We start from the raw sequence: 11,874 nt of genomic DNA, 5'->3' as shown, positions 1-11,874 counted from the left end.
AGTTCAAGTGTTTGGTTTGGATGGAAAACCTGCATACACACGGCCCTCCATGGCACATGGTTCCCCACCCCTGGTCTAGAAGATCGAATTTCCTTCATGACCTCTTCAGAGGTAATGACATCTGTTTTAGTTCATCACGTACAGTTTTGACAGTAGCAAGCAACTCTCATGAAATACATCCAGAACACTAAGACATGAGATTTTATAAATATATCGTGTCTCCACTGCTACTAAACACAATCACCCCTGGAAGCTGCCAGCATGACTCCACCCGGTCTGTTGATCACCAGGCAGCAAGCGAGGTTGAAGGAATACTTCATCCATCAAGTATATTTTGCCTTTCAGGTGTCTTGTGCTCATCAAGACTTTTTTTTACCCCCATGGCTGTATTACTTCTTTGTGTCCCCAGACTGCAGAGAGGGCCAGACGCATGGTTTTAGCTTGAGGTTAATGGGGAACCACTGACTACTACAAGAGCACAACTGTCCAAAAACACCTGTTTACCACCTTTAAAGCTCATTGTTCCACACATCCACACCTCCTCTCTCCAGTTCTCAGTCATCGGCCAACACTTTGATCAGAGCCAAAGAACAAGTGCCTTCAGTCGCCTGTGATTGTACGAGCTAATTCCCGGTATCATGCTGTACTGAGCGTCTTCGTTTGTTTGTTTTTAGCAGGAATCACAGTGTTTGTGCATAACTGAGCCCATGGTTGGACAAAGAACACATGAACAGCCCTGGACAATGCGCTTGACAGGTGGTAAACCACCATTTTGGACAGTTTTGATGTTAGTAGTAGTTGGCGGCTATGGGGCGCCATAAGCTTCAAGTTAGGTAAACATACATGCCTGGCTCTTTCTGCATTCTGGTTTCAAAAAAGTGCAATGAAAAAAATATTTCTGAGTTCAAGACACTTATTTGTTCGTGCTGGTAAAGAAAAACGCAGTTTTGGGGTGAAGGAAGAGCCTTGCTCAAGGGCTTCTCAGTGTTGGTAATGGGTAGAATTCCCGAGCCAAATTGATTCATTTCTCATTTCAGGGCATGAACACATGACCTTCAGGCCACAAGCACCGTTCTCTAAATGCTTTCTGAGAATCTTCTGTTCAAACTCAGGCAGTGCCATGGCATATTATCCATGATACATGGCTAGAAACCCTACCAATGATAATCTTCTTCACGTTGTCATCATCAGCTCACGGTTAAGTGTCTATATCTAAACATTAAATGCACTTTCTACAACATTTTCTGGTTTGGTCCTGGAATCACATGATGAATCCTGAGCGTATTGCATTTCATGACATTTCATGTGAATCAAAGTCAGGTTTTTTTTTAGGGAACTTTATGAGTAAGTGATGATTGTCTGGATTAAGTGGTCTTTTTTTTTTTCTTGAATGAATGAATGAACTGCATTCATGAAATGTTCTCACACAAAAATTTGTTAAACCATGAATTTAGTCTTACGGGCAGCAAGCAAAGCCTGATGGTGTCTTCTTGCTCCTGACATCTATTGTGTCCTTCTTGCGACAGTCAATCACCTCGGCTTGCAAAAACCTACAAATATCCACCAGGCTTTGCTTCCTGTCTGTAAGACTAAATTGAGGGCTAAATGTCCAATAACGTATGAGAACAAATTTGTTCATAAGGACATTTCATGAATAAGATTAAAGTTTGCGTTTTACGTTGCTCGTGAGATTGCGGGCCCATGTGAACTGTGGCCACAACTATACTACTTTCATTTAGCCATGTATACGGTTACCACAATAAATACGTAAAATATCTCGATACAGTTCTAAAATTCGCTATGTCAGAGGCGACCCTTGAACAATCCACAGGCGCTGTGAAAATGCCGACCTCGGTGGAATTATCCCCCCTTTTTTGGGGGGCTACACATCATCAAGCAGAAAACTCATTTACACTTGAACAAGTGTCATGAAGCCGTTGGGCTCATTTTCAGGCACTGACTCCCAATTCTCCACCAGGCTGCAGGAATTTTGGATCGTGCAGTCATAACTTTGGTTGATGGGTGGCTTAAAGGATTTTATCGGTCTTTTCAGATATTCTCTTCAGAAATCACACAAAACAGCTGGGGTGTTTTAATCATAGGTTCGTAGATCAGGAAAATACATCGAGTTGACGCTGAGACGTAGGCGAACGCGCTGCTCTTCCATTGAGTCATCATTCTGCCAGAATTGTGACTGCCAGTCAATCCTCTGCGTTTCTCAGAAACTGGGTAATCTAAGATTTCTAGTAAGAACACACACAAAAAAAGTGGGAGCAAATGTCAAGGCAGATTCAGAGCACAGCCCCGGGGCTGTTACTTCACAGTCTGCACACATGGTGCTTTACACAAATTCCACTTCAAATTAAATCAGGTCAGGATTTTCTCCCTGGTGAGGAAAATCCACCAAGTCAGCAAAATAAGTGGTTAAACAAAACACCACCAGTGAGCCCATTTTTCCAATTTAACCTTAAAATAATGTCTTGAGTGTTTTTGTCAGCATCAGCCTCCTACAAACCTATTTTTACACATGTTCAGCCCATTTGTTAAATATGATACAGGAGCAACTTTTTAGTCCTCTAATCATGTTTGAACTGGTTTCCACCGTCTATTTTTTTTTCTCGATTAGTTTGATCCATAATAACGTTGACCCTACTAACTTAACAGTCAAGGCAGCCTATCCACAAGAGCGTGGTCACTCTAAATATGTCAGTCCGGCGGACTATCAGGGAGCAAAGTGCTCCGGGAGAGGAGATAAGACCTAACACCAACACGAGTCGTGCATTATTGAGGAGCTCCACGTGTGCGTCTCTGGGATGGTCCCTGCTCGCGCCTCTGATTGGACACACCTTCCTGTCAACTCACGCTTCACGTTCTCATCCCTGGACGGGGCGGGACCTGAGCCGAATTTACACCCATGATTGGCCCTCAATAAGAAAATTTACAGCTTTATCTCCGCGGGTTCGAGGCGCAGGTCGCGCTTTATAAATAGAGGCTGCAGCAAAGAAAATGAGCCTCGTAATCGGAAAGAACAGTCGTCGCTCCATGATCTCAGTGAGAAAGATGCTGCTGGACGGTCTGAGAGTGTCCGGCCGGAGCGCCTTCCCCTTGGTCAAGTGGATGGAGAGGTGGATTGAGGGTCCAGCCGCAGCAGCAGCAGCAGCAGCTCCGGAGGGGACGAAGGTGAAGACCCTGGACCAAATGCCCGGACCGTCGGCCATCAGCTTCGCTTGGGAATATTTAGTCGCAGGGGGGCTGTCCAAGCTGCACGAGACACAGGTAGGGCATGGGTGGACTTGGAGAGGAGCTCGGACCCTGCACATCTACTGACAGTTTATTTGAATGTGCTGGAGTAAAATAAGTAATGACTGCATGTTTGAGGTTCAGATGGAAACATTGCCGAAATGTGCTACAAAAAAAAGACAAGAAGAAGATAAAATTACAAATGAATAAGACTGAACCTGATTCTAAAGACTCTGAATGAGTTTTCCTTTGATTCCTTGCACAATATTCTATGCTGTTCCTTTCTCACCTTAGCAATCAGACTCTGAATGTGACCTGGATATTTGTCCCCTGAAGTCAGATTTCGTTTTGATCCTGTTTGATTGGAGCAGAGAGAGGGATCAGACCTATCAGGTCAAGTCATGTATCTTTCATGAAAATGCTTCAGCGGAATGGAACAAACACCCTGCTGGCAGCAGCTCAGGGTTGATAAACTGAGGAGCATCTGAAGATGTCGGTCATGTCCCAGCCTGCAGGGCGTTGATCAGGTCATGTCTCGTGTCTCAGATGGAGGGCTTGCAGCGCTATGGCCCCATGTGGAAGGCGAGCTTCGGCCACATCCTCACGGTCCACGTAGCAGACGCGGCGCTCATCGAGCAGGTGCTGAGGCAGGAGGGCCACTACCCCATGCGCTCGAACCTGTCCTCCTGGAAGGACTACAGGAAGCTCAGAGGACATCACTACGGACTACTGACGTCGTACGTGTCTTTATGTTTCCAACCTTTAGCACGTTTCCTCTTCTTTAAAAAAAAACAACAAAACAAAACATTTGATGCTTTTAAGCACTAAAGTGTAGTGGCATACGACATGATGGAAACACCTGTCGTACATCAGGAAGTCCAAGATGAGTATTTCAGTCAGTAAAGAGCGACGTGGTTATTTTAACTACAGCATAAGATTTCATGGTGTAACAATGAGAAGACAGACAAGTTATTTATTCTCTTACTGTATAACATGCCAGGTGCCAAGTACTTGATGAAGTGAGTCCACAGATGTACTAGTGTATTTGTTGAATTGTGTGTGTGTGTGTGTGTGTGTGTGTGTGTGTGTGTGTGTTTGCAGAGAGGGAGAGGAGTGGCAGACTGTTAGAAGTCTGCTAGGGAAGCACATGCTGCCACCGAAGGCAGTCGAAGCTTACGATAAAACCCTGAACGGTGTGGTCAGTGACCTCATCGCCAAACTTCGCCTTCGTAGACAACCTCAAGGCCTCATCACTGACATCGCCAACGACTTCTATTCCTTCGGCCTCGAGGGTAAGGTTTGCATCACTGCGGTTTGTACCACACCACGTCAATGTTGGTAACCTGGATGAACCTCCGGCGAGAGGCAATATGATATCATAAAGTTGACATTTTCCTGTCTAATCAAAGACTGAGACGCCCCAATAGTTTCAGCAACTCTTTCACAAGAAGAAGTGAGCTTTTCAGAAGAAAAAGGTTCAGACCAGCATTGCAGAAAAAAACCCCAAAGCCTTTATTCATGTTCTAGTTTATCTTAAACAAGTGACAGTGCTTATGCATATTAAAATGTGACGGAGTAACGGTCCACCAACAATCTTCTTCAGTTCGTAGCCAGATAAGGGCTGTTTTCTGTACTTATATACTTATGTACTAATACTTCTTTGCCAGAAGAAGGCTTTGAGATTTTTTTGTTTTTTTGTTTTACTACTAGAATTAACCTACATAGGACCTTTTTCTAAGCTAGAGATTTCTGGGGTTTAGATTAAAAAGTCTATTATTTTTTTAGGCTTTAGTTGCAAAAATTTGATCAGGGATTCAAAACTCTCACATGTTGTACCACCCTGGATTAACCACTGATTCTTGAGTAAAGCCATAAACATGTATTTCCTGAAAGCTCCTTTGACAGTTTTATGACTTAAAGCGCGGTCGCCTTTATTCGTGCTGGAGATCAGAATTCCTTCATCTTCCTCTCCCAGACAGAACAAACTCCAGTGTGTGCCATCAAAGATATTGAAAGAATCCATCTGATGAGACACAGTTTAATTACCTCTTCTATAATTTTACAAAGCTGTAAATATCTATAGATACATCACTTTGTGTGTGTGCAAGATCCAAATAGAAACATTAAATGCATTGTGTGCAACTCACGATTAATGAAAAGTACTTGGAGCGCCATCACGTTTACAGCGATCCTAATGTTGTAAAATCTTTCATCAGGGCCTTCTGGTTGTATTTCTACTCCAAAGTACTGTTTAAGCAACCTTTTCTGCTGCTTTGGTGTCATGCAGCATCATCACTCGTGTCATGCTGTCCTCACCTTTTCATTTACCTCTCATTTGTTTTTTTGGATTGTCTCGACAGGCATGTCCTCACTACTGTTTGAATCCAGAGTGGGTTGCATGAATGCAGTTGTTCCTGTAGAAACTCGGCGTTTCATCAAGTCCGTCAACACCATGTTTGTCACGACTCTTCTCACCATGGCCATGCCAAAGTGGTTGCACAAGATCTTCCCTAAATCCTGGAAAGTCTTTTGTCAGTGCTGGGACAACATGTTTGAATTCGGTAGGTTTTCTTTCCTTAAAATCAAGGTTTTGTTCCAATAAAGGAAAATGTACCAAAATGTATGCAGAGGTGAAGTTTTAATATTATGCAGCGCATTGTCGTTCCAAGAGTGCTTTTAAATTTTAGACTGAAATAGATGTTAAGAAAATGAAAACCAACGTACTGTGAGCAAAGACATCATGAAGAAGCTTTGGTTTAAAATGCATTCACTGCAAACATGAAGTGTATCTGCAGGCTTCATGTAATTATTTTTCTCATCGGTTGTTGCTGGTGTTCATGTAGAGTTGGGTCTCAGATTTATCCTTAGACAACGAAATTGAACATGTTTAAAATAATCATTCAGGTCCAAATAGGATCAGAAATCAGGAGCTTAAAGTCTTTAACCCTCACGCACTACAAGATCATCTGCACTGAAATGTAAAGGCTTTGAACATGAGTTATAGATTAAACTCATAATTTTGGTATATTCCCACAAATTCCCACTTTTGGGATTTTTTTTTTTTTGCCATCCTCTGTGAGCGCATTAGGGAGCTGAAGCCCACAGAAACTGGCTTGCTGCTAGTTAGCTTAGCGCATTGAATGGTTGTCAGTTGGTAGGTTCGCATTTCTCTTGTCTGTTCTTCCTTCTTGATGCGTTGTAGTTTGAATAGATCAAGTTCAGCATCCTCATCTCCTACAAAACAATTTTAAAAAGTCCCTATCTGGAGATATGTTAACCCGCCCATCCACTACCATTCATCGTGCTAAGCTAACTAGCGGTCATCAGCTCTCTGGCGAATAAGCATAGTTACTTTAAAAGATTTGGTTTGCAATTACGGAGCAAACCTGATCACATTTTACAGATTTAGGGTTACTAAAAACGCTCCGGTCCGTCCAGTGTTCCTTTGGGTTTACATGCTGTCTTTTGCTGTCATAACGATGCCTGATCCCTGTGTCTCCAGCTAAAGGTCACATCGACCGGTGTCTGAGGGAAGCAGAGAAGACTGCCTGGAGAGGTAAAGTGGAAGGCACTTATCTGACCTACTATCTGGCCCAGACTGGGGTGCCCCTGAAGACTGTTTACAGTAACATTACAGAGCTGCTTCTGGCAGGAGTTGACACAGTAAGTCTGACAGTTCTGTACACTTCTTCCTCTTGTCAGACATACAGATTTTTTTCATCTCTTGGTTGTGTTGTTTCAGATATCCAGCACTATGTCCTGGTCGTTGTACGAGCTGTCCCGTCACCCTGAGGTGCAGGCCTCACTCAGGGATGAGATTCTGAGTGTGCTGGAGGGTCGAAGCATCCCAGGAGCAGCAGATGTGGCTCGTATGCCTCTGCTGAAGGCCACAGTTAAAGAAGTGCTGAGGTATATAATTCAAAAGATTTTCTCAAGAGATCTAGCATATTGATGGCACACCGAGTACTCCTAAGGAGAATGGTGCTCATTCATTCCTCCTCTGAGGTCCCCCGAGCTTGAATATCCATTTATCTTGTTGTGCTGCTTTAAAGCACTAGAAGCTAGCTGGGAATTCTCAGAAAATAAATCCTTTCAGAGGTAAAAAGATTGGAGAGGGTGTTTAAAGACAAAGCTGAGCGAAAAAGAGAAAATTGAGACCCTTACCTGCCAGTCATAATGTCAGTTAGCTCTTAGCAACTTAGCATCTGAACACACACACACACACACACAACTGCTTCGAGTCCAGAGCAGTGGTAACAATAGTGAGATGATAATGGACCAAAAATCTGTCTACCTCATGGTAAACTATGTTCCCGTTCCTCTCTAGCCCCGCCCCTGATTTGCTTCACATCACGTTACAGAAGTGCGGTACTCTGCCGAGTCCAAAATTAAAATATCTGATTGTGTGGGTGTCTTATATTTTATAACTTATATCAGCAGGGGGTGCTGTTGCTCAGCAGAATTAGGTATTGAGAGAAGTTATCCTCGAAAAATTTTCACCACCACCTACCGTATGGCAGAAAACCTGGCAACTTGAAGAGGTCTGGTGACATAATATGAGCAGTGCTTGAATCCTGCATGGGGTTGCAGTTAGCTTTAAACCTTTGAGTGGAATTCTTTCTATTTGTTGTTATTTTCTGATTTTTATAGTTAGTTATTTTCACCTTCCAGTCATTGTTTGGTTAGTTTTAGGAATATGTCACAGTTTGAGTTTAAATTGAACTTTTTGTAACGTCAAGCACCTTTACAAAGGCTTTTTTGTTAGAGGGACTGTGGGAGCAGAGGCCTTAGAGGCAAACCTCTCCCGTCTACCCAAAACTACATAATGCTGTTTTAATTAAGCTTACATCATTGAACCTCGCTTTTTCAGGTTGTATCCTGTTATTCCTATCAATGCGAGAGTCGTTACTGAGCGAGACATCCAGGTTGGAGGTTACCTCATTCCCAAAAATGTAAGTGGGTTGAGGGCATGAATGCATTTGTGGAATAATGTTATGTGGTCACATTAGAGAGAGAGAGAGAGAGAGAGAGAGAGAGAGAGAGAGAGAGAGCCTTTTAACAGATTACTTTTTGCAATACGTCAACGTATCTGACTGTAAAATCTCTCCATCTAGACACTGATCAGCTTGTGCCAATTTGCAACATCGCGGGATCCTGCAGTGTTTCCAAATCCAGACGAATTCCGCCCCTATAGATGGTTGAATAAGGACCAGACTTACCACCCGTACGCCTCCCTACCCTTTGGGGTGGGGAAACGCAGCTGCATAGGTCGGCGTATCGCAGAGCTGGAGCTCTACCTTGCTATTGCCAGGGTGAGTTAACAGCACTTGAATAGATTCATGACATGACCTAGATTTAGCAATATCGTAATTATTGTAACATTATATATAATTAACTATATTCAAGTTTTATACCCACTTTTTTTCTGGTCTTATTAGATCCTCATAGAGTTTGACGTGAAGCCGGACCCACAAGGAGTTTCAGTGAAGCCCATGACACGGACTCTCCTGGTTCCTGCAAATGACATTAACCTGCAGTTTATTGAACGATGACCTACTCTTCTGGGCGCTTCAGTTCCGTGAACATGAGTCTTTTGGCAGGAGAGAGCACAGGCAGGCAGGCCAGGACTCGTCACACGCTACAGATCATGTCAGAATAAACTTTCCATACATCAGAGACCAAAGCCTTTCCTACCTGCAGCCCTGTTCACGGAAACTGACGTGTGAAGAGAGAATATGAAGGAAGATTGAGGCTGAGGCATTCCCTGAGAGTGTAACTCCAACTTTCATGACTGAAGAAAAATCACCAGTAGAACACTGCTTTAGAGCACACCAGTGAGCTCCTCCAATAGTTTGACAAAAACATGTCACATTTGACTCAACGTGTCAGTAGTTCCAATATAGGACATGAACTCAAGCCTCGCAACATGATGAAAGTCTTTAAATGTCTTTAGACAGTAGGTGATGATCAACGTAGTGGTGATTTGAGTTTTGACTAGATGCAAAAAAATCCTACTAATGTTAAAAACTGGACTAAAAATGTTCCTCAACTTACCTTTTATTCAGATTTCTGCAATTAAAGGGAGACTAAAATGAACAATAATCAGTTGACTAAAATGTAACTGGGGCGGCACGGCTCAGAGGTAGCGTGGCCGTGTAGCAACCAAAAGGTCGCTGGTTCGATCCCCACCTCCGCCGGTGACCGTGTTGAAGTGTCCTTGAGCAAGATACTGAACCCCTAATTGCTCCTGATGGCCCTGGGATGGACTGGTGACCCGTCCAGAGTGAACCCTGCCTTTCACCCAATGTCAGCTGGGATAGGCTCCACCCCCATGACCCTTAACGGATAAGTGGTATAGAAAATGGATGGATCAAATGTAACTAAAGCAAATATGCATTTTGAGTCAATAAAAGGACTAAGACTTAGTCGTAGCCCCAGAAACCTGAAGACACGTTGAGGCGCAACGCAAAGAATTAGAGCTCAATTTTTATCGACTAACACTTGTTACTGTTTCCTTAAACTTAAGATTCAGATTTAATTGTTCAGACTTCATTAAAACATTAAGAGGATGACTGAGTTTGATGAAAACCAACAAGGACGTTTGATGCAGTCTAAATTTGAAAAATAGAAAGCGTCCAAGATCAACTCTAAATCCTAACCGACCTTTTCCAAATATGTGTAGATGACGGTCGTAAGACGGAAGTGGAATATTTGCAGCTAATTGCAAGTCACAGATGAAATTGTTTTTTGTGGTTGTTTTAATGTAATTTTCTGACGTTAAATAACAATTTTAAGTCTCACAATCAAATTGAAAAATGAACCTCACTGCAGCAAACTGAAACTTTAACACAATCCACATCTGAGCACTAAAAACGTGGAAAACTCTCACTTCTTACCATCACGAAAGTAAAATTGAAGAGTGCCAGAATCTTCCTTGACACAATCATGGGGAGTAATAGTGACCCCGTCATGGCGCTGTGTATGCACAGCCTCCCATCTTAACCACTAACATTAATATTAGCTATTTCCTGTATATCCCGCTGAGGCAAATACTTCATTTTGTGTGTGTGTGTGTGTGTGTGTGTGTTTTCCAGATTTCCAGCAAAGACATTAAGTTCCTCCTGATAGCGGAGACAGTGAATTATTGAGGAGTGTTCTTTGCTCTCCAGAAAGGATCCAGCTCTCACTGATGCATTTGTCAGATGTGTGATATGTTCAGAATTATGTCTTTCATAAGGTGCTTGTAGTGATAAACACTTTGTAATGGGTTCTTTGGAAAAATCTTTTTAAAAAATGGCAGCTGTTTCTGTGTAAAAACACATGGTGCCACTGTTTTATTCCGCACTCAGAATCTGTAAATCTATTGTACTTAATGTTGAACAGTGCAACTGAATGAACGTTCATGTCTTCATGTTTTTAGGATTACATGTTAGCCTCCTATGACTGATATATCCCAAGTTTGTAACCTTAGCCACCTATATTCATTCAAATTTGACATGTTTTGAAAATGTAAATGCCAGTAAAAGTTGCTCCTACTTGTTGATTTGAATTATTTGTTCTTTTTATGTGCTACAGCAAGTCTGGGCTACTTCAATGCTTCTCCTTTGGAAGTGTGTGTGCATGTGCATGCGTGTGTGTGCGTGTGTGTGTGTGTGAAATCAGCATTTTAAAGGTGAATTCTTCTGGTAACCTCAGCCGTTTCAGGTTAGCTCTAACTGATCAAACCACCTTTGAACTGGTGAGTTTTGTGCCAGTGAGCAACCGCGTGGCACCTAGACGCTCATTTCTAAGGAATATGACAAAGTTCAAGTGTGACATCACCATGTACAGACTGAGCTATGGTGAACCAGCTGTGGGTCGATCATTTGGACCAAATTGCTGCATCCTCTTGACACAACTACCTGTCCACCAGATCAGGAGCAATGATGTCCGACCAAAAACTGTAAACACACCTCAAAGTCATTTTATTTTGGTGGTCAAAGGTCAATATGACTATCAAAAGCACACATTGCCAAGGCGTACAGCAATAAGATGTTTTTTTTTCTTTCTATGTGGCTTCCCATAACAAACAGTCAACATTTACAAGTCAATATCCATTGATGGTACAAGTAAGAATGCACCATGTACCAATTTCAACCTCAGCGTCAAGTTTCACAGATGCCAACTCCTGATCACAGTATATGACCCCATGAATCATCCATCCATCGTCATCTTCCGCTTATTCCTACACATTAAGGGTCGCGGGGGGGCTGGAGCCTATCCCAGCGTCAACGGGCGAGAGGCGGGGTTCACCCTGGACAGGTCGCCAGTCCATCGCAGGGCCAACATAGAGAGACGAACAACCATTCATACCTACGGTCAATTTAGAGTATCAATCAGCCTCGTCCCCAACTTGCATGTCTTTGGACGGTGGGAGGAAGCCCGAGTACCCGGAGAGAACCCACGCAGGCACAGGGAGAACATGCAAACTCCACACAGAGAGATCCCACGCCCAAGCCGGGACTCGAACCCGCAACCTTCTTGCTGTGAGGCCACAGTGCTGACCACTGCACCACCGTGCAGCCCCCATGAATCATATTTTTTAATTTTTGATACTGCCAATCCTTCATCATCAAGATCTGATGTGAGTGGAGA

At 43.0% G+C, this 11,874-nt stretch overlaps 1 protein-coding gene across 1 annotated transcript; it reads left to right on the top strand.

Annotated features, from left to right (window-relative positions):
• The first annotated feature begins 2,951 nt into the window (after nt 1–2,951).
• Nucleotides 2,952–10,777, top strand: cyp27b1 (cytochrome P450, family 27, subfamily B, polypeptide 1). The gene is made up of 9 exons (XM_086199043.1): nt 2,952–3,276; nt 3,787–3,977; nt 4,342–4,532; nt 5,601–5,801; nt 6,743–6,903; nt 6,983–7,149; nt 8,111–8,192; nt 8,355–8,552; nt 8,679–10,777. The coding sequence occupies exons 1-9, from the start codon at nt 3,007–3,009 to the stop codon at nt 8,790–8,792; spliced, it is 1,575 nt and encodes a 524-aa protein (XP_086055169.1). The 5' UTR covers nt 2,952–3,006; the 3' UTR covers nt 8,793–10,777.
• The last annotated feature ends 1,097 nt before the right edge of the window (nt 10,778–11,874 follow it).

The sequence above is a fragment of the Aulostomus chinensis genome, chromosome 3 (assembly GCF_037954235.1).
Source record: "Aulostomus chinensis isolate RoL2024-O1b breed Wild chromosome 3, RoL_Achi_v1.0, whole genome shotgun sequence".
Classification (NCBI taxonomy): Eukaryota; Metazoa; Chordata; class Actinopteri; order Syngnathiformes; family Aulostomidae; genus Aulostomus; species Aulostomus chinensis.
Note: the sequence above shows the minus strand (reverse complement) of the source record. Positions and strands in the feature narration are given on the sequence as shown.